The 23,318-nt window shown below is 39.8% G+C and overlaps 1 protein-coding gene across 2 annotated transcripts; it reads left to right on the top strand.

The window, feature by feature from the left end:
• On the top strand, positions 1 to 22,818 carry RGN (regucalcin). Of its 2 annotated transcripts, none has more exons than XM_084618968.1 (7): positions 1 to 192; positions 4,922 to 5,087; positions 12,044 to 12,226; positions 13,159 to 13,374; positions 15,014 to 15,145; positions 20,881 to 21,035; positions 22,481 to 22,818. In XM_084618968.1, the coding sequence occupies exons 2-7, from the start codon at positions 4,925 to 4,927 to the stop codon at positions 22,529 to 22,531; spliced, it is 900 nt and encodes a 299-aa protein (XP_084475094.1). In that variant the 5' UTR covers positions 1 to 192; positions 4,922 to 4,924; the 3' UTR covers positions 22,532 to 22,818. The 2 variants fall into 2 exon arrangements, with proteins under 2 accessions (XP_084475094.1, XP_084475095.1); XM_084618969.1 differs by lacking the exon at positions 1 to 192 and adding an exon at positions 3,310 to 3,327.
• The last annotated feature ends 500 nt before the right edge of the window (positions 22,819 to 23,318 follow it).

Genomic DNA, 23,318 nt, shown 5'->3' on the forward strand with positions numbered 1-23,318 from the left:
GCACCGGCCTGGGGCCAAGTGCTGAGCCGGCCCGCTGCCCCCAGGGCGGGGAGTGGAAAAATGCAGCGAGTGACCCGCGTTAACCAGTAACAGAGTCAGGGGCTATAAGTGCTTAGTCCTCGCCGAGGCTGCAGCCAGCGCCGGAGCCAAGAACTCCCCCCCCCCCCGGTCTTGTGCCTTCCTCCGAAGCAGGTACCGCGGGGGCTGCAAAGGGGCACCAGCCCAGGGCTCCTTCGGGCAGGGGGTTTGAGCGCACCAGGCAGCGTGCTTGGCCAAGGCAGAGTGACTGCGTTTGTGGGCGTGTTTCCGCCCCCCGGGACTTCTTCATTGTAACGGGCTGTTGTGTCGCGGGGCTAGGGTTACAATGCGAGCCGTGTGTGGAAGTGGATCTTAAAAGGGCATCAGCTGGGTGTGTAGTAAATGGAAAGGTGAACGGGGAAGCGCGCTGTGTGCAGCCGGAATGCTGTGGCTACGGTTTGCAGGGCTTTGCCTAGCAGTGAGTTGGAAAGGTATTAAATGTGGCATTCAGAGTTAGGTCATTCAACGTTGCCTCTCTGAAACATGTTTGAAATTGAGTCTTTTCCTTTGCTAGTTTCTCTCTTGTCTGATTTGCCTCGGCAACTTTTGAGACCTTGTGACATGAAGACTTAACTTCTGCAAATGTAGTGCCGCGAGGCATAATTCCGAAACATAAACATATGTCTAGACATTTACATAGCTATGTGGATAAAATGAGCCAGCTGGTCTCACGATCTTTGGTATTGGCTTAAATGCCAATAATACAGCGTTCGCTCGGGAATCTTCTTGTTTCTAATCCATGAAAGATATAACCCACTTTCATATGAAGCAGAACGACTCCATGGCTACTTTAAACAAGTCAGCTGCTGATGCTTATTTATGTAGGCACCACATATATAGTACCTAAGACATTTACATAAGGGTGTTTTTTGCCACGAGGGGGAGAAAAGTTGCAGTGAACTGTATAAAGAACAGGAGTACTTGTGGCACCTCAGAGACTAACCAATTTATTTGAGCATAAGCTTTCGTGAGCTACAGCTCACGTCATCGGATGCATTCAGCTGTAGCTCACGATAGCTTATGCTCAAATAAATTTGTTAGTCTCTAAGGTGCTGCAAGTACTCTTTTTCTTTTTGCGAATACAGACTAACACGGCTGCTACTCTGAAACTTGTGAATTGTATGCAATTAGACGAACAAAGGAAAAAATCATGCCCATAAATAAATTCTGAAGTTACTGTATTGCACAGATGTTCTGTATAGATGTAGAAATCTGATCCTGCAAACACTTGTATGTGTGCTTATTACTAGTTATATTAGTAGTACCAGTAATCCTGCAAACACATACATCAAGTGTGTTGGTGACCAGTGGGATTCAGAGGACTAAAGTTCATATTGAACATCATAAACTCCTTGGGACCTGACTAGGCTATCAGTTGGAAGCTTAAAAAAGAAAAGAAAACCCCATGGGGAAAAAGTAAAATTAAAGCGTGTTATATAGGTAACTCAGACTTAAAGGCCTAAATTGCCCGAAATGGAAACTTTGCAATTGTGTAGGAAGAACATAATAATGGAGTCCTCAGTCAGTTATTTAGGCCTCTATCATGCTTCTGAATCTGGCTTAGGTACTCATTGACAGTCTGTACTTCTATGTTCACCCCTTTTACGAGACTAAGTTAAATTTTGTTCAAAGCATACCAAGTAAGGTATCATTTGAAAACTCATGATTTACTGATCATTGTTGTCCTGGTGAAAATGTGTGTGGCAACATTGTATGTAAAGATATAAGATTCCACTATAGGATATTATCAAAGACATGTTCTGGAGAGCAGTCACACAAATGAGTTCCCCATAGACAAAAGACTAGCCAACACCTCAGCCAGGTGTTGGTGAAATCAAATGGACCATCACCTGATTAAGTGGCCACTCTTTCGTGTAGCAAAAATCTACATTTTGACAAAGAAGCAACTTAAGGTTCCTGGACACACAGGTTTCTGTCTCCGGAACAGGGTGGATACAAATCAATGATTATTTCTTTTTTTTTTTTAGAAAAAATCAAAACAATCGGATTTTTTTTATTTAAATCTGATTTTTTTGATAAAATGCTTTTTGAGGAAAAAAACTATCTAAAGATGGTTTTAATTAAGATACATTATAGCTCAAAGATATCTCATCATGGAATAGGGATTATAAATTCTAATTCTATAGTATGAGACAATATATTCATGTAATGTTTAAGAAAAGTTTTGTAAATGAGTTCCAATAGTTCATGGATTAGGGACCCAATTTTATGCGGTTGCAGGGGCTTCTGTACAGATTATTTAGGTTAATCTTTCTATCTACCCAATGGGACTCAGTGCTTAGTCGAGAAGATACCATCAGAGATGCTTAGTTTTGCAGTTCTCAAACTGTGGATTTGTGTCTCCAGAGGTAACATGCTTGTTAACAGCAAAAATGTTTTTAAATGTATAGAGGTGAGAAATAGCAGACTTCAACTCTGTTGTCCCTCTGCAGATTTGTGTACACAGAGTCAATCCCTTACCTCTCTCTAAAAGTGCAAAGTTTCAAAAAGTTCAATGAATAGAAGATTGTAGGGGGCGGAATAGATCTGGACAAGGAGAAGAAGTCTGGAGAGATAAATGTGAGAAGTGAGGGACATATGCTTGTTTTGTTAAAATATTATATGTTTGCTTTTGAAGATAAAAATCCAGAATACTTAACATTGTTTTAGTTATACAATTTATATGTCTGTCTGGTGATGTTCTCCTCCTAATACCGCCTGGCAAGAAAATCCTCCAAATATTAATGATTAACTTGTTGAATTGGAGATAGTTCACCTCCCAATGACTTCAGAAATATCTGCTTCAGTTACCTTTGGTAAATGAAATAACCAAACAATCATTCTCTGATATAGCTGTCAAACCAATCTGAAAAGTTTTCAAAATAAATCACTGTTCAAAAATGTATAGTGTGTACCTTCTAAAAATGAAACCTACATCTATCTCTGAGTTGTGAAGAATATGTATTAAGGTTATAACAACCAACAAGAATGCACTTTTATGTAGAAAACCATGATTAAATTGAGTCTTCCTGGCTAGTGATTTAAATCAATTCGATTTAACTCAAATCCACCCTGCTCCGGAACATCAGCTGGATTCTTGTGCAAGAGAAAGGGCTATAAGAGGAGAGGGCAAACACCCCCTAATCATTTCTCTCCTTTGCCTTCTACTTATATCATCATCAACCCCTGAGGAAGAAAAGAAGCAACATTGGACTGGTGGAGATACCCTGACTAAAAGAGATTCAGCCAGTAAGACTGCTGGAACATGTCGGGAGAGAGACTTTTCCTTTGCATTCATCTAGCTCCCCAAACTGGGGACACGGAGGAACATTTGGGGTGGAGTGGTGGGCCTGGGCCAGCCCTAACAGGGCAAAGGGGGGAAATGCCACCTAGCCCTGCTCTGCTCTCCAGCTCTGCTCAGGTCCCGCTCCCGGCCCTGCTCTCAGCTGAGGCTCTGCTCCTTGCCCCAGCCTCGACCCCCTGTCCACCTCCCCTCCCCCAGAGCCACAGCCCTGCTCCCAGCTCAGGGAGGGGCAAGTGACCGTGAAAAGTTTGGGGATCACGGATCTAGCTTGTTAAGTTAGTTGTGTTTTTACCTTTTACTTCCTTGTAACTAATTCTGATTTAATGTGCCTCATTAACTACAGACTACAAATAATGTGTTGTTTTATCTAAATCATAGGTGCCGGCTCTGTGGGTGCTCTGGGGTGGAGCACCCACAGGGAAAAATTGGTGGGTGCAAGGGCACCCACCGACAGCTCCCCACCCTGCCCCAGCTCACCTCCACCTCCGCTCCACCTCCTCCCCTGAGCGCGCCGCTGGGTCCTGCTTCTCCCCCGTCCCTCCCAGGGCTTGCGCCACTTAACAGCTGTTTCATGCGGCAAGCCTGGGAGGGAGGGGAGAGTAGGGGGAACACCACGTGCTTGGGGGAGGAGGCAGGGCCAGGGCAGGGATCTGGGGAGAGATACAATAGAGGCAGGGAGGGGCAGAGTTGGGGCAGGGCCGGGGGGGGGGGCGGTGCGAGCACCCACCGGCACCGCAAAAGTTTGTGCTTGTGATCTAAATGAGTGTGTTTGGATTGAAGTGTTTGGGAAACTCCATTTGGGATAGGAAGATTTGTGCATATCATAAACGACAGACTTTATATGAGCTTGTATTGTCCAGGAGGGGGCTGGGCAGTACAAGATGCATATTTCTGGGGGGAAGTCTGGGACTGGGAGTTTGCTGGTGTTGCCATGAAGTGTAATCAGGAGTGGCTGGCTATTGCATTCAGACCCTACTGCTGGGAGTGATTTACATCCTGGAGGCTGTGTGTGAGAAGGCCAGACGGGAGTGGTCACTCTCACAGCAAAACAGTGTAAATTAAAAAGCACCCCAGGTTGGGGAATTGCGGCGACACAGCTACCCATCTGTTCAGATTGTACCCTTGGTAGAGTCACACTTTTACCAGTTAATTTGCTTTTTCAGCAACTGTCCTATTTTCCTGAGGGTAACCCTCTTCCATGAGACTTCAGTACCTAAAATCAGGGTTAAGTTAATATTTTTTTTCTGCCTCCTGATTTTCAGATGGTGATCAGGAGTCACTGTCTACTTCATTTGCTTTCTATGAGGGAAGAATAGCAGCAACTTGATGATCTCCAAAATCGCTGCTTTTTTAAAATAGGTAGATAAGGCTCTCTTTAGAGAGCAGCCTGCATTACCATGTTCAAAGCATGAGGGAAAAAATAAACATTAATATTGTTTTACATTCAATTTCATTTCAGCTTTAAATTGGATTTAAAGCTGATTTTCTTTCACATATTAACGTTTTGCTTTGCTGACTTTGAATTCTTTTTTCTCTCAGGAAATGTCATCCATTAAGGTTGAGTGTGTTGTCAATGAGAATTGCAAAATTGGAGAATCTCCAGTCTGGGAAGAAAAGGAAAGCTCACTTATATATGTGGATATAAGTGGTAAAAAGATTTGCCGATGGAATTCATTCACCAAGCAAGTGCAAAGTGTTTCTGTGGGTAAGAAGCTGCTTTTAAAAGATGCCATGGATTGCCAAAATGTAAATGTTTTTAGTGTAAATGTTTTTCTTTGGATTGATAAAATATGCCTTTCCAAAAAGCTTAGACTCATGTGCATAAAGAAATTAAAAGTGCATAAATACCGAACAATTCCATGTTTAGTGTTGGGGGAAGAAAGAACATTCCCTACAATTCATGCCCATCACACTCTTTTGGAGAAAAGGAGTGGGCTTTGCAGTGTCTCTTCAAGACCAGTAAACTTATGATTGACTGGACCCAGTCCTAAGGATTTTTTTTTTCCTGTTTTGTTTCATTTAGCATTTAGGTTTTTGCTATTTGGTTACATATAGTTATTCCTGTCTTTTGAATTTTGTAGTACCAGTTGTAATCCATTTTCCTTGGCCATCTATTTAGAATAGGAATGGTATGTATCCACATAGGTTCTGATCCTGCATCATTAAATTGCAAGATTTAATAAACTTTACATTCATTCCAAAAAGCCATTAGCATTCATTATTGTGAAAACAAGGTAATATACTTGTGAACATCATGCATAACAGATAGACCATGTAACCTGTCTAGTATGAAAGAAAACATACTTGAATGGATAATTTAAAATTGTAAGTAATAGGATTTCCTTTTTGTACAATTTTTTATTAATAATGAATCTGTATTGTAAGAAACTGATTCCAGTTCATAAAAGTCTGGTTAACTTAGTCTGTCTATCAGCAGTAAATTGAGATACCTGTAAATTTAGGAGTTACTTAATTTAAACTTTGAAGTTAACTTCCTTCAGACTTCTGGTTTGAGGACTGGACAAAAGGCAGTAAATGGCATCTTACGGGTTATAGAGTTCTCCTTTGATGACACTTCTAATTCTTTTATACTAGTATAGCGTTCCTTGGTGCTGTATACGCTTGTTGGCTATGTTGGATGTTTAGAATGTGTGCATCTATGCTTCTGTTTCCACATCTCTGCCAGCCCAGTCGTATGTCTGAGTCCCATGCATTTCATTTATACTGTGAAGTAATTAAATTTGTGCAAAATGTTATATTACATTTCTTACATCCTATAAAAAAAAAACTTTTGGTAATTTAGTTTCCAAATCAGTTCTTGTCTGATATTTATCCCAAGTTTTACTGGCTATACCTGTTAGTTATTCTTCCTTACTTTGTTTCTAGATAATAGGCTTTTATAGAAACAAGGTATTTCTACTCAACTTTTCTTTTCTGTTTTTGTCAATTCCCTGTTAATCACCTGTAATTGTACCTGATGGGTCAGTTGAGTGTAAAGTAACCAGGGATCATTTGCTAATTCTCTGATCTACTTAAATCCCTGGAAAGCTCTGCCACCTACTGATTTTATTTTATTTTTTTACAATATGACTAAACTATTGATATTTTCTGTGTTCTAATGGTACTGTATTTAACAGAGAGAATGAAGCTTAGATTTCTATGTTGAGCAGTTATCTTAGTTATTTTATATTTAGTTTTTGCATCTTGGGCAACAACTTAATGGTGAATTGTGCAAGAGTTGTTTAATAGATTTTAATTTCAGTCTTGCTGATATAAAGGTCGTGTCTGTAATGTCCTCGATCCCGTTGAACTCAGTGGGACTACTCACATGCTTAAAGTTAAGCACACACACGTCTTTTTTGCCCGCAATATCTCCCATCTGATATTCCCCCCCCCCACCCTGTTTTCTGTCACATCTAAGCCTTCACTCTGTTCTCCTAACCCAAGACTGGAAAACAGGGTTCCCTTACACTTCTTCCATTCTTCCACTGTGTCTAGTGGGAAATTGAGCTATACAGTCCCTTCAGAGACTATCAGCAGTGCGTTTAAAATAACCAAATACATAAGTAACTTTCACTGTTTCTGTATAATATTAACACAGATGCAGGATGATCTAGACCAGTGGTTCCCAAACTAGGGGCGCTGCTTTTTCAGGGAAAGCCCCTGGCGGGCCGGGCCAGTTTGTTTACCTGCTGCGTCCACAGGTTCGGCCGATCGCGGCTCCCACTGGCCATTCTTAGTCAAAACACAGTTTGGTCCCATTAATGCTGCAACACTACAATGTTGTAATTGGGTCATTGGTAAAGATTGAATAGGGTATTTGGGTTGTTAAGATTTTTAAGTTATTTTTCTTTCTTTTCATGTTGGTTCAACATTAACAGTAATTTGAGTACAGGAATCAGTTGCCAAGGCCTCAGTTTTGCTTGTTGTACACCATTAAACAAAACTCTCTAACATTTAGTAATCATGCATACGAAGTAAAGAAAAGAAGTCACAACATTTAAAACCCAAGTCTTCATTTTAACATATCCTTTTATAGAATCTTTTAACTGATGGGGAGGGGAAAGTTTATTTGAAAGTTCCCAGCCAATGGGAACTGTGGAGCCAGTGCTCGGGGTGGGAAAGAGGCAGTGTGCAGAGCCTTCTAGCCGCGCCTCCGCCTGGGAACAGCAGGGACAGGTCGCTGCTTGCAGGGAGCCACCCGAGGTGAGTGCTCCCCAGATCCAGCAATCCGAGACCCCTCTCATGCCGCAGCCCCCATCCCCACACCCTCTCTTCCACCCAGACTCCCTCCCTCTTAGTTAACCGGAATTTTTCACTTACCGGAACCCCCATTCCCTGAACATGCCGGATTAAAAAAGGCTTTTACTGTAGCTTTCACCTCTCACATTCTGTTAAAATCCAGTGCTATTTTTTCAGTAGACAGAATAAATGTACACAAGAGGAAGAGAGAGAATAGCAAAGGGTAGAAAAATGCAGTTTCAGTCTCTAACACTGGCAGATTAGGTCTGGTCTAAGTGGCTTAATTAAGTTTCTCAGGGCTGAAAAATCCAATGCCCCCTGACCAGCGTACTTAAGCTGGCGCAGTGTATGCAGCTCTAGGTTGACGGAAGACAAACCCGTAGTTTCTGGAAGACCATAGACAAAGCATATGGTACATTAAAGGTGCAGTAGGTTATATATATTTTCAGAGGCAAAGACTACAATCTCTTCAAGTTTGTGACTTGCAGCATAGAAGGGCTTCTCTACACTTAAAACACTATGGTGGCACAGCTGCAGTGCTTCAGTGTAGACACTACCTACTCCAACAGGAGGGTTTGTTATGTTGGCGTAAGTAAAGCTGTGTCTACACTGCCACTTTCAATGCTAAAACTTTTGCTAAACGCTAAAACGCCCCCCTGGGCGACAAGTTTTAGCTCTGGAAAGCACCAGTGTAAACCGCACTTTATTGCCGGGAGCTGTGCTCCCGGCGATAAAGCTACCACCACTCATTAGGGGTGGTTTTTTTTTTTTTAATCTCCAGGAGAGCTTTCCCACTGCGATAAAGTGTGACTACACTGCTCACGTCACAGCGCTGCCGTGGCCAGGCTGTAATGTGGGTAGTGCATACACAGCCTAATCCTCCGCCCCAGGAGGCGGTAGCTTGGTCAATGGAAGAATTCTTCCATTGACGTAGCACTGTCTTCATGGGGACTTAGGTTAGCTTAACTACAATGCTCAGAAGGGGTGGATTTTTCACACCCCTGAGCAATGTTGTTACGCTGACCTAACTTTTCTAGCGTAGACTAGGCCAAAAGGTAAAAGGAAGTAAAACGCATATTCAGTTTGCAGCATCTGAAAGACCTGCACAACATCTTGCCTTTGTCTGAGAAATCTGATGGAAAAATCTTTCCACTGGAAGATCTGCTACCATTGATATCTTCCCCAGCCTTTTTAATTGTGGGTATTTGTAAGCAGTTTAAGGCAGGGACTCTTTGTTTGTGTGTGTTGAACTGCAATGCCTAATAGAGTCCTTCAGAGTAACAGCCGTGTTAGTCTGTATTCGCAAAAAGAAAAGGAGTACTTGTGGCACCTTAGAGACTAACCAATTTATTTGAGCATAAGCTTATGCTCAAATAAATTGGTTAGTCTCTAAGGTGCCACAAGTACTTCTTTTCTTTTAGTAGAGTCCTGATACTGATTAGGTGCTGCTGCAATATGTATTACTCTGGGTTTTTCTGTTCTATAGCAACTCCTTTTCATACATCTAGTCTTTTTTCCACTTCAAGTATTTTTACAGGAACTCTATGGTTATCACCTCAGGGTTCCAATAAAGAATGAAACAGCCTTAAGATCTTTAAGCCTGACCTATTTTTAAAAACATCTTAATTACAGTTAGTGGATTTTAGCCATAAGCTCCATGTTGTCCTGGGAGATCATGTCAGTTGAATAGCCTGGTGAGGTGAGATTCCCTTTTGCTGTCCTAATTTTTCTAAATTTTTTTGAGGGTTTTTTTGTTCTCTGGGCCCATTTTGGTTTCTGTCTGTGTTCCATGTTTCTCTTTATGTAAGTAGCTCCATTCTTTTCCCCAGCTTCCTAGGGTAAGCTTGTCACGCAGTTTCTCTGGTCGTCTTTAATCTGTGTAGCCATTTCAATCCACGTGAACGCAAATTGCTGTTTTATAATAATGAAGTGTTCTCTCGTGTAAAATTAAACTGGGGCAGTGAGTTTAGGCTTAGGTACATCTTAAGCTGTCATCCCGTGTCATGAGTAAGGCTACGTTTTAGTCACAGGTATTTTTAGTAAGTCATGGACAGGTCACAGGCAGTAAACAAAAATTCACAGCCTGTGACCTGTCCATGATTTATACTATATACCCCTGACTTGGGTGCTCTGGGGCAGGGAACGGCCCGGGGGCGCCGCAGGTGCTCTGGGGTCGGGGGGTAATATGGGCAAAAAATCATGTTCAGTTTAGTTAAATACAGTAATGGTATTTGGATGTTCTCACACACAATTAGTTTCCACTTCATTACAGAAATAGTTTTTAAAATGCGCATCTGAATTGCCTTGCCTTGTCTTCTCTATTTTTATGTACTGTATTATGTTTACCTATCCAAACATACCTATCAGTTTAGTAGCAACTAGCTGTAGTATGTAAATGGAAACTCAGTAAGTATCTTACATTGCACATTTATTTTTTTTTAATTTATTATTGTGGTAAACTCGGTTTCACGCTACTGTAAACGGTGGATTGAGTTCAATCAAAGCAATTTAAATCATGATTTTAACCCTCATTTAAAATCAACAACTGGGAAATCTTATTTAAATAATTGATTTTAATCTTGTTTTGAATTTGTACTTTTTAGCTATGTTCCTGAAGAAAGGATGATTCTCCGTGGTTGATATAATTTGGTACTTTTTGCTAACCAGTAGGATAGACTATATATGCACACATTTTATTTAAGCATTTACATAGCTTAACATGCATTTATTCACATTCTTAATTTTTTAGCTTTTTTTATTGTTAAAAAATGATGAATGGCGCATTTCTTATTTACTTAGTTTTTTTAACTCATGATTTGTGTCAAGCTGCATTTGTATAGAAATTGGAATTCAGTTAAGTGCACAAAAACAGCATTTTAAGTTTTATTTAACTAAGAATTTATCTTACGTGTACTTGATACTTACATAATAAGTTTGTCAAAACTAGTTTTGCATTTAAAACTAGCTCAGTATATTAAAGAAAGGAAGTATTATCTGTAGTTATTGAGTTCAAGTGTCAGTTTCTGGTCACCATGTTCTTCCAAGATTTTAGAATTAGTAGATCTCCTCCCTTGCACACCTGATTTTTATTCATAGATTGGAAGAGGAAAACAAGCATTCTTGCTTTTTCAAGAAAATTTCAACTCCCAGTCGGTCTCTCAACTTTGAGTGAGCTAGTCATTTGAGCTGAATTAGTTGAATAAATTTTGAAATTTAAGAAAATATTCTCTCTGCACCTGCAGGAGAGGCTACTGCTCTCAAAAGCTGGTTTAGCCCTTCAGTGAACTCTGGTTCCAGGTGCTCAGTCAGCCACTTTCACTAATTCAGTGGTTTGACTTCCTTTTAAATCTTTAGCAGAGAACATGTACTTCTTGAATATTATCTTTTTAAAATTAATTTAAGTGATTTTAGTAGATTATAGTTTAGACGTTTGTTTGCAATTATAACATAATTTTAAACAGGTTTCTTTTTAAAAGAAAAATCTTTTTAATTGAAATAAAAAGATAAGTTTAACCATCAGAATGCATAGAAATTATTTTTTTAATTTATAGCGTATCTGATCAACTCTTCGTTCTCCATATAAGCTTTTTGTTCTGTGTTTGTACAGTGCGTAGCACAATGGGGTCCTGTTCAGGACTGGGGCTTCTAGGTTCTACTGCAATATAAATAAACAATAATAACAATACTATTAGCAGTATTGCAGTAGCCCTCAAAGGCCCTGCTAGTTTATCGTTACTGTAGATTCTTAGCACCACACAATCTTTAATGCATTTATCTTCACAACACCCTAGTGAGATAAGTACTATTATCCCCATTGTACAGCACCGTACAGAACTGAGGCACAAAGAGGAGATGATTTGCTCAGAGTCACACAGGAAGTCTGCCAGGGCAGGGAGTCGAACCCAGGTCATTCAAGACCGAGGCTGGTGCCCTAACCATTGGATTATCCTTCCTTGCTAGGTACTTCTAGCTACCTACCTACCTACCCACACACAGGACAATATGATGCCTTCCCCAAGAAGCTTGCAGTCTATACATTAATTCAATATATAATTTGATTACTTTTGTGTGTGCAATATTAGTTCGTAGTTCTCACTAATGGAATTCCATAAGTGTGCATAAGCATGTACATACAAGCTTCTTGTTTGTTGTGGTGAATGATAGATATACCATGTTACCCAGGAAGGCACAGATTAATTAAAGTGAGATTAATTATCAATTATTATTTTGTGCTTTTGTATTTGGCCAAATACATCACAAATAGAAGAATAGCATCTGGATATGAATGAAATATTTGTCAACCTTGGTTATGAGTGTGATGAGCAATCATAGGTTGGTTACAGGTGGCTGACTGCTTTTTATATACAGTTATAGTATTTTACATCTCCCCTCACACCCATTTTCTTATGTTGTCTCTAGATGCTCCTGTTAGCAGCGTGGCCCTTCGGAAATCTGGGGATTATGTTGTTACCCTGGGAACCAGGTTTGCTGCTTTAAAATGGAAAGACCAGTCAGTAACCACCATTGTTCACGTTGACAAGGATAAACCAAACAACAGATTCAATGATGGGAAAGTGGACCCTGCAGGGAGGTTTTTTGCAGGTATGTTGGAAATATGTACTAAGGAGCACTAGAACTTTTTCCTCAGATTTTAGGGACAATTTGTAAAGAACCCTGGCAGATGTAGGAAGTGTCTGTCTTTCAAGTCGAGGTTGTCATCTTACTTTCAAGCCACAGAAAATATTAATTCTAAAATACCATAATAATTTAATCCACTTTTAAAAATGTATTACCCCAGAGCTCTGCTCTATTCTGTTTAAAAAAAAAAAAAAATTCTTTCGTTGTATAAAAATTTATTTTCTTGTCTCCAATGTTGGCATTCATGTCTTGTTTTGAATGTACTTGGAAAATACCAATGCAAATATGTTTACAGTGGAAAACTTATTGTTTGTTTTTTCCCATACACTGAATATAAATATATTTTCAAAAACAATTAAGCATACAGCAAATTGTTTTCAAAGCAGAGAGAGTGTGTCTGATATACGTTTGAAATTTCAAGGTTTAATTTCAATTTTCTCTTACCAAACCCTCCCCCCCCCCAAAAAAAAAATTATCTCTATTAGTGGCATAACTTGTCATTTAAGATTTTAAGACTTTTTGTAGCCCTGATTCTAAAGTTAGTGCAATTTTTTCCAATGTTTGGGGGAGGAGGGGCATTAAATTGTGACAACCATCTTACAGTTTGAAAACACTGTGTAATTAACAATGCTAGCATGATTGCCTTCAACTCCTTTGCAGCCACAATTTTTAAAAAATCTTTAATTTTATTCATCATGCTCTGTTAAATGCACACAATCAAATTTGCCTTCTCCCTTTTGGTTTTAACTAAATCTCTTTGAATGTTTAAAGGAGAAAACCTAGTCAAAGTTTGAGGGAAGTTTATGTCAAAGAGACAGTCATTGCCACTGTAAAAGGAGTGCATTTGGTTTCTGTGAAGCTGTGCTTTCTAATGAATGACCCTCTCATTTTTGTAGGTACCATGGCTGAGGAGATTCGACCTGCTGTGCTAGAGAGACACCAAGGTGCTCTGTATACACTCTTCCCTGATCATTCTGTAGTGAAGCATTTTGATCAGGTGGACATCTCTAATGGCTTGGATTGGTCACTGGATCACAAGACTTTCTTTTACATTGATAGCCTGTCCTTCTCTGTGGATGCCTTTGATTATGACCTGCAAACAGGAAAAATTTGTATGAATTCTTTTCTTATGCTAAAATATTTTTAAGTTACTTTCTATGCAGTTTTTTTCTTTCAACTATTAAGCAAAAAATCAATTGTGACCCAGGCCCTACTTACACCTGTGGTCCTAGAGCATTATTTTTTGAGTTAGTTTAAATGTGGTTTGGCTTCATCCATTCTGGACATCAAAACCCGGTTTAAAACAAGTTAGCAGAAACTGGGTTAAAAAAACAGCTTATCTAAGTAGGTTCCTGGCTCAGAGTAATTAGATGGATTGGTTCATATTAGGACATTATTAAATTTATATATTTAATAATTGACCTGAAATAATTTGTTAAAATTCATTTTATCCATTGCAATCTGTGCTGAGCCTGTAAATTGTACATTCATTGATTATACACTTACAATTCACTTCTAATGTTTCTGTGTTATCAAGTATGAAGCATTTTTGCCTCATTTTCCTCCAGTGGCTATGCTGCCTGTTATGAAACAGTAGGTGAATTAGCAGAGAAGTTTGTAGTCCATCTTTTCAGCATATAAAATGTGCTACACTTTTATAGTGTGTGCATTCATATATTGTTTTAAAATGGAAATCCCTAACTGAAGAAGATCCTAGAGAGCCAACCAATGCTGAAAAGCAGTAACTCAAACATCATCTTCCCTTATTTATGGGGGAAAAAAACAAAACAAAAAAACACCACCATAACCTCAAGGTCTTTTCACAGGTATGGGCAAATGGAAAAGCTCCTCCAACTTGGATTCTAAAAATTTGATTTAAAGTAACATGAACCATAATAATTTGGTTTAAAGGAACACCATCAGTTTGAAATCTGGTTAGTTTTAAAATTGAACTTAAACTAGTTTTAGGTACAATGTCTGCCCCAAGTCCCACTACCATATTTGTGGTTTACAATCACATTTTTCTATATTAAAAAGCCACACGCAGCAGAGGAAACCTAGGAACAAACTGACTCTGACAGTCAATTGTCAAAACGCAGAATAAACAAACTAGAACAGTTGGATTTTCTTTTGTTAATATCTTTTAATAATAGCGGGTGGTAAAATGTTCATATAAAGTGCAATTTTTTTTAAATTGACATTGTCTCTTTGAGTTCATAGTTTTCCTAACTTTCTGTTGATTTATATATTTGAATGTCAGCTTTGTGTTGGAACAATTAGTGGTGTGTTCTGGGAATCTCTTTATTGAGATGGCTCCAGTTCTATGTGTGACTGAAAAAATCCAATTATGAAGTGGCCCAGACAGCTTATAAAATGCTGTATAGGTGGAAAAGAGTCAAATTTGGAATACACAAATTATTAATTCCTATAATATATTCAATAGTTCCCTGATTTATAGTTAGGGGGAAATATATGGTTGACATACCAGAAGGGAGTACCAAAAATAATTGTTGTGTGTTTGACAGTCAAACTGACTTGCAGGCTGTCAAGCTGAATAATAACCATCTGCAGAAACAAACTGGTCTTATATACTCTCTCTCTCATCTGCAAGACTGCAGGGAGCTGGATTCAGTGCAGCATTAGAAAATCATCCTTCTTAGCTATTTCTAGGAGTATGACTTAGGAAAATGTTAACTCACAATAACTTAATATCTCCCTTAGTGTATGATGCCTGTTGATTTTCTTTTGCAGCCAATCGCAGGAGTATGTACAAGCTAGAAAAGGAAGAAAGCATCCCTGATGGAATGTGTATTGATACAGAAGGCAAACTCTGGGTAGCCTGTTATGATGGAGGGAGAGTGATCCGTCTAGACCCTGCGACAGGTAATTCCTCTCAGAGGATGAACTGAAATTTTGCATTAAATAAGCTAAGGGGTAGTTGGATAATGGGCTTTTCTGGAAGTGTGTCTGTACTCATAATCTACTGTGGATGAACAGCTCTTATCTTAAATGCTCATTCCAATGCTAATTTTGTAAACATATCTACTCTTCTTTGATAGTGGCTACAAAAAATGATGTGGAATGATTTCATTTAAAGTTCTTCCTCTTAAAAGTTAGTCTTGTCATGGATATGTAACCTTTGTGATCAGCATGCTAGCTTCTGTTAAACATATAAAACATATAAAAATGTGTATCCATTGAAGAGTTCTGATAGCAGCCAAAATGACAGGTTTGAGATGGGTTTTTACATATTCATTAAATAACAGAAGCTGCAGAAGTATTTTTGCAACTTGGCCATTAGATGGTAGTGTAGCTGAACTGTTTCTATAATTCCCCACGTTCGTTGGCCTTTGGTTGATGATTATCATTTTTTTGAATTAGTAGTCTGACATTTTTCAGTCTGAGACCAGTGTTTACTATACAGTAACTCCTCGCTTAACGTTGTAGTTACATTCCTGAAAAATGCTACTTTAAGCAAAATGATGTTAAGCAAATTTAATTCCCCATAAGAATTACTGTAAATGGGTAAGGGGGTGGGGGGCGTTTAGGTTCCAGGGCAAGTTTTTTCACCAGACAAAAGACTGTATGTCTGTGTACACATGTACACGCGTGCACACACACACGCAGAGAGTACATTTTAAGCAAACAATTTAATACTTTACACAGCAATGATAATTGTGAAGCTTGGTTGAGGTGGTGAAGTCAGAGGGTGGGATATTTCCCAGAGAATGACTTACTGCTAAATGATGAACTAGCATTCGGCTGAGCCCTCAAGGGTTAACACATTGTTAATGTAGCCTCCCACTCTACAAGGCAGCACGAATGGAGGGAGGGGAGACAGCATGGCAGAGAGAGACAGACAGACACACACACTGTGTGTGTGTGAGAGAGAGAGAGAGAGGTGCATTGCCCCTCTAAGTACATTGCCTTTTTATGTAGATCAGCAAGTTGAGACAGCAGCTGCTGCCAGCAAGCTCCCTCTGTCCTGAGCCCTGTCGTGTCCGCCCCGTTCCCCCCACTATGGAGATGGGGTAAAGGAGCGGGGAGCAGGAGCGGAAGGGAAAGGGGGACACCCTGACATTAGCCGCCACCTGCACAGCAAGTAAGAGGCTTGGGGAGCAGCTCCAAGGCAGAGGGTAGGAGCAGCACAGGGCAGCGGGGAGAGGGACAGCTGAACTGCCAGCAATTGGTAGCCTGCTGGGTGGCTGCTGCACAGGGAACTTAGGGGAACGGGAAGCTGATAGGAGGGCTGCCAGTCCACCGTGGTTTCAAGCCCCCACCAGCTAGCTGCAACGGGCTGCTCTTCCTGCAAGCAGTGGACAAAGCAGGCGGCTGTCAAACAATGTTATAAGGGAGCATTGCACAACTTTAAACGAGCACGTTCCCTAATTGATCAGTAACGAAACAACGTTAACCGGGACAACTTTAAGTAAAGAGTTCCTGTATTGCTAAATGGTCTGGAAGAAGAGGTAAGCAGTGAAGTGGCAAAAATGGCTGATGACACAAATTTATTTAGCTAGTACCCCCTTTGACACATGCACAAAGGTTACCTATGTTCTACTCACTTTTATTGTTTAAATTATTTACACCATAAATATAGAATCATGGAATGGAGGTTATAAAGTTCTTTAGTGTCCCACAGCATTTTAACTTTCCAGCATGAATCATTCATGTGTGCGCACTCAGGTGTTTGCCTCCTTCATTTTGAGTCTGTCGCATGTAACTTCCAACATTTGGGACTTGGCAGGTTGAGAGGTATGATTAAGTTTAGTCACACCCAGAAAAGACTGTAAGGAACTACAAAGAGACCCGACAAAGCTAAGTGAATGGGCAGCATGATGGCCTATGAAATTTATTTTGACAAAGACAAGGTAATACGTGTTTTAAAGGAAGATTTTAATTGCACAATTTGTCTATACATATTGCTTGATTCTAAATTAACTTACTAGTCAGGAAGAAGACCTGAGCGTTATTGTGGACAGCTCCATGAAAACCTCTCTGTCTAATACACAGTAGCTGTAAAAAATGCAAACAGAATGTGGATAAATAGGATAGAAAATAATACTGAAAATGTTAATAAAAATCATTGGTACACACGTGAAATACTGTGTTCTGTTCTATTCAAATTATGTTAAAAATAGCAGAAATAAAAACCATTCAGGGATGGGTGATGAAGACAATTTAAAGTAATGAAAAGATTAGGGTTGCTTACAGAAGGGATGAATAAGAGGGGTCATGGTAGAGGTGTACAAAAGAATGATTGGTACAGAAAAAGTAAGTTAGCTGCTCCTACTTACCCTTTCTTATAACACAAGTACTTTCCATTTTCATTGAAAATCCCTTGTAACCTATTGAAAGCTGTGAAATGCTACCTAAACACAACCTGTGGAACTCACTGGCATGAGATAGAATTGAGTCCAAGAGCAGAATGGATTAAACATTTATATAGCTAGGATGCTTGTTTGTTAATAAGGAGAGTAAACCCTCATATGTAAGAGCATAAGGAAACCACTAACTGATGGGTTTTAGGAATAAACTTCCCCTTTGGGTAGGTTATTCCACAATTACCCATTATAGTGTTTTTTGTACCTTCTTCTGAAGAGTCTGGTGCTGTGCATTGTTGGAGGCAGGATATCAGACTAGACAGGATATCGTTCTGATCTAGAGTGACAATTCCTGTGTTTTTCTTCTCTGGAGAAAGTTATAGGGTGTTTAGGTCAACCGAGAACTGGAGTCAAAATGTACTTGGCTGATGTGGGCTTGGACATTTGACACTTGACAGTATGTTTGTGTGTGGATGGGTTTTTGTTCTGAGGGTTTTTCACTCCATTGTAGAGTTTCGTTTTCTTGTTGTCTCTCTTTGAATAGATGCTCCCCACTACTTGTCCTTCTCAGTGAAAGGAGTGTGGTGTTACTGTCTTATTTAAACTACACGTTTGAAAGCCCAGGGATTTAACCTGATAGATTTAGTCTATACATATCACTTCAGTTTATTTTAGATTACTAATATTCTCACCTTGTCGGTTTGGACTAAGCAAAGATGTCTTTCGCTTCTGTAGTTAATGGCCAATTGAAGGCTTTTTATTGGCAAACTGGCTGATAAAACAGTCTATGGCTTATTTTATTTTTAGCCAGTGGCAGAAAAATTCGTGAAACAATTGGGCTAAGGTGAAGATGGGACATTTTTAGAAAGGGGATTTTCAGGTTTTACTCAGTGAAATTTGGATTTGGGAGCATTTGGGTGGAGGTGGATAGACAAGGGAACTTGTTTATTTGGCATCTTTTTTTAAGCAATCCTTGGAGATAACTGGATTAAATAGTGGTGAGATGGAATTCTAGTATCTGCACGCGCAAACCAAAAGATATCTAGTTTGCATAGTTCAGACAAAATACGAACCTTTAGTTTGCACTTGCAGTTACAGCGCAGCATAGTAGAGTGTGCTGCACTTCACACCCCCATAGTTGAACTGTTGGGCTGTGTAGACATGCCCTCGGTTGTCAGTTTATTTTAGGTATTGTAAAAATGTAAGATGCTATTTATTATTATAGATGCAGGGAGCCCAAGATGCTTCTCAAACCATGTGGACTATTCAGGATATACATGGGAATCTTTTTTTTGTCCATTACTGAAGCAGACTTATCTTTGTGGGATTAATTTTAAGGCAGTTTTTAAAATGTATCTAACTCTTGTGACAAGAAATTCGCAAAGTGTTTCAATGAGACATGGAAAAATCTCACTCATCCTTTTTTGAAATCACATTTAAGGACTTGATTATCAAACATGGACCAAGTAACTGTTGTTGTTTGTGTTGGTACTTCGTTTAGAAAAGGAAATAAGAGTAGCTTGTTGGGTGAGCCAACAAAAGTGTTTTTGCAAACTAAAATAATTTTGTTTACTATCTGTTTATTTAAAATACAAAGATGAAATCTTGGCCTGGCAAAGTCATGTCAAAACTCCCTTTGACTACAGTGGAGCTAGGAGTTTTCACTCCTAAAGTATTTCACCATAAAATGTTGTATTTTAAACTTTCAATATATTATTACATTGCTTCTACCTGCAAGGATTACCAACATTGGGGGGTGGGGAGAGAGAGGAAATGTATTTAAAGAAAACACAAGACCTCAGCAGAATTCAATAAATGTATGAAATATCTATATGATAAATAGGATAAAAATATGTAATGGGTATAAACCCTCATGATTCAGGGCCTTAGACAAGCACTTACTGCTTGAGATTAAAAAGAATTTCCCCTGTATATATTTTCGTTATGAAGTTTCTTGAAACTTCTTTTGAAGCATCTAGTACTGGCCACTGCCAGAAACCTTATACTTGGGCTAAGTGGACCACTGGCATGTCAGTATCCTGAGTCTCTGTAATAATTATATAGACATTTGAGTGCTTTACAAAGTTCAGATAATCATTATCATCCCTGTTTTATGTGGACCTGATCCAAAGCCCATTGAAGCCTATTGTTCCATGTTTGAATTTAATAATAATGTGAGATGTCAAAATAACAGGCTCAGATGGAATTATTTAAAGATTATCAATCCAAGAGTAATACCAGCACTATGCAGACTACAGAAGCAAAGTTTACTTTACCAGTCTTTGTGAATGGTGAAAAGCTGACACCACTGTAAGTGGTGGAATGCTGGCAGTTTTAATTCTCAGTCTAACTCCCAGAATCTTTCCTTTTATAGGGTGTGAGATAAAGAAATTCCTTTTGGAGTGAAAAATTACTTTCCCACAATGTGTACAGTTTGATATTTTAGTTTACCTCATTACTTCTAGAATGTCTTTTTATGGTATATCCGTTTTGATTGATAACCCAAAGAGATTTTTGACCCAGTCATTATTACTGACAGCTATGGCAACAGGCAGTTGCTAATGAGTTAAAACTTAAAACATCTTTCGGGGGCCATTATTTCATTCATTACAGGAACATCTGCAATAACAAATACCTTTTACCAATCTCAGAACTTAATTGGATAATAAGCACCCCTTATCAAGTACCCAGTCTTGTTTTTCTGTAGGGTCCCTTCATTAATTTTGAGGGGTACCTTCCTGGTCATCTGGACTCTCTCTCAAACTGAGAGATGCAGGGAATAATTAGGCACATCCCAATATTTAATTAGATACCTTCTTGAGCGTTGCTCACATACTAAGTTCAGTTCAAGGATAGAATTTTTCACTTTCATAGATACAGGGGACTGCATTTATAGACACACAACATAAAAAGGATTTTGGGTAACAGAATTATGAGCGTTTAACATACAAAAATAATGAAAGGCTAATATTTATTAACACAATGGAAAAAGACACCTACTTACCTCAGTACGCTTTGGATCAGGCCCCATTTACAGAAACAGAGATTAAGTGACTTGCCAAAGGCTATACTGGGAGTAAATGACAGAATCAAGAATGGAACTCTGAATTCTTCCCAGCCTCACACTCAGCCTGCTAAATTACAATAAATTGGTCTCCCCCTTTTCCCTCCACCCCAAACCTGGCATTTCTGTGCAACATAGGGTTCTATGCTGGTTACTAGCAATCTTGTTAAATTCTTTGTAGAAAATAAACCAACAAAAAGCTTCTTTTTTTTTTTTTTCCTCCCCTCCAGGAAAAAGAATCCAGACTGTGAAGCTGCCTGTTGACAAGACAACTTCCTGCTGCTTTGGTGGAAAGGATTATTCAGAAATGTATGTGACTTCTGCATGTCAAGGAATGGATGATGAATCGTTTTCACGGCAACCACAGGCTGGTGGTATTTTCAAGGTGATTAAATTATTTCTTTTCTTTTAAAAGACCAGAAAGAATTTTCTTATACATTTTGGTTTGAAGGCAGGTGGTGGTGGTGTGGGGGGGTGTCAGTCTGAACGTACCATATCACTTAAAACTATTGTTCTTGGTTTTTTGACTTTCAGTTTTTTGGTCCCTACTGCTGTATTTAGAAAATTGCTAGTCTTTTCATGTTTACATGGTAGACTGGTTCTAAACTTGTAACAATACTGACATAGCTAATGTCTTGTACAATCCATCATTTTCTGTACCAAAAAACCTCTACTTTTAAAAAAAATTCCCAACTTTAGCAGGGCAAAAACTTGTAGAGAATTTTTGTTTTAACACAAAGTAGGAGACAATGTGTTATCTACCAAACTGTTATTTATAACTTAGTTTGCTAGGATTTTTTTTGTTTGTTTTTTAAATTGGTGACTGGCATAGGGCACGCATGCTCTGTGGCGCCCTCTGCTGCACATGTCCCATCGCCTCAACTGCCTCTCCCCTATGTTTTCTGTTTCTCCCAGAGATTCATGTGACTCAGCTCTCCAGCTGGGTCACTGAGTTCAGCCCCCTTCAGAAGCCCAAACAAACTTCTTTTGTGCTCCTTGGGCTCTTCTTCAGCCTATCCTCTGGGCTCAGTTCCCAGCCCCTCCTGGGCCATCTTTAAGTGTCTCTGCTCTGAGATAGAGCACTGACTCCCAGGCTGCTTTCCCTGGAGCCCCCCTCATATACTCAGCCCCTCTGGGCTACCTTTCAGTCTTCCCTGCTCTAAGAATTGAGGGCTGAATCCCTTGTTTCCTCCAGACCCTACTTCAGGGCCTTTCACAGGAGCCCATCTTGCTCCCTGTGGTTCCTTCTCCAGACTGAGTTTTCTGAATCCCAGGTGTTTCAGCCTTGTCCCCTGACCCAATTAGTCCTTAGCTTGGCAGGCAGCTAATTGTTGCAGACAATTGAATTGATTGAACAGGGTTGGCTAGCCCCAGGCCTCCTGGCTCTTATAGGGGCAGGCTAGCCTGTTGCACAGACCTTGTGGATTTAAAACCCTGATCCTGCAATTGACTGCATGCAGGCACACCCCTGTAGCTGTACACAATCAACTGTAAGATAGGTGCATCCGATGAAGGGAGCTGTAGCTCACAAAAGCTTATGCTCAAATAAATTGGTTAGTCTCTAAGGTGCCACAAGTACTCCTTTTCTTTAATTGTAGGATTGAGACCCAACTGTGTTTGAAAGAGGGTTGTCAGGAGAATGGGCCATGGCATAGAAATTATGGTTGTTTGGAAACAGCAGTGGGTTGAAATTAATATCTGGTGATGGGTTGTAATGTAGAAAATTGCAGGATATCAAGTCGGTCACAGTCTTCTAAAACAAATTACTCTGTGGAAAGATACATGAATCATCACAATTATCTTCTCTCTCTCTCCCTTATTTTTAAATAGATAACTGGACTAGGGGTGAAAGGAATCCCACCACATTCATTTGCAGGTTAAATATTCACTCTTCAGAACAAAGTACACGTCCAAAAGCAAGAGTAGCTTAAGCAAGAAACATATTAAAGAAGTACTTGAGCTGGAATTCTGCATCTCCTGCATTTGAAACCACAGCTCTGTGGGTAGACTTCTGGCAGAAACGGATAAATGAAGCAACTTTTGAAATGCATCAAATTTTTCAAAATTCTTTGTTTTCTTGGTCTCTTGTGTAACTTTAAATATCTCCTGTAATTTTCTATAACACTAAAATCACTCTCATCTTAATAAACTTTGGAAAATAACTTGAACAGTGGTATTTTTTGCCTTGTTTGCTCTACCATCCCTTTTCTATTTGTAGCTTATAGTTAAGGCTAATTTTTTGTGACAGATATTTTTAGTAAAAGTGAGGGACTGGTCGTTGGCAATAAACAAAAATTCATGGAAGCCTGTGACCTGTCCCTGACTTTCACAAAAAATATCCCTGACAAAATAGGAAGGCGGGTTCAGCACCCATTGCTGCTGGGGCTCCCAGATCCCCCATTGCTGTGGTCAGTGGGAGCTCTGGGGTCCCTCACCGCTGTGGGAACTATGGGGTCCTCCTGCCCCCAGGCTGGGCGGCTGTGAGGTCCCCTCACTCCTGAGGTGGCTGGGCACTCATGGGGGTCACCCGCCGCAGCTGGGAGCTGCAGGGTCCCCCAGCCGCCTGCCACAGCTCAGCAGCTGCAGGATCTGCTGGCTGCCAACTACAGCTGGGCAGCTGCAGGGTTGCCCCCACCATGCAGGGGCTGGGAGCTCTAACCCGGAGGCA

Source organism: Lepidochelys olivacea, assembly GCF_965140295.1.
Source record: "Lepidochelys olivacea isolate rLepOli2 genome assembly, chromosome: 1".
Classification (NCBI taxonomy): Eukaryota; Metazoa; Chordata; order Testudines; family Cheloniidae; genus Lepidochelys; species Lepidochelys olivacea.

Coding starts and splice junctions, on each gene's coding strand:
- RGN (XM_084618968.1), top strand. CDS start 4,925: ATGTCATCCATTAAGGTTGAGTGTGTTGTCAATGAGAATTGCAAAATT. Junction 12,227..13,158: donor TGCAGGGAGGTTTTTTGCAG/GTATGTTGGAAA, acceptor TCATTTTTGTAG/GTACCATGGCTGAGGAGATT. Junction 15,146..20,880: donor CCGTCTAGACCCTGCGACAG/GTAATTCCTCTC, acceptor CCTCCCCTCCAG/GAAAAAGAATCCAGACTGTG.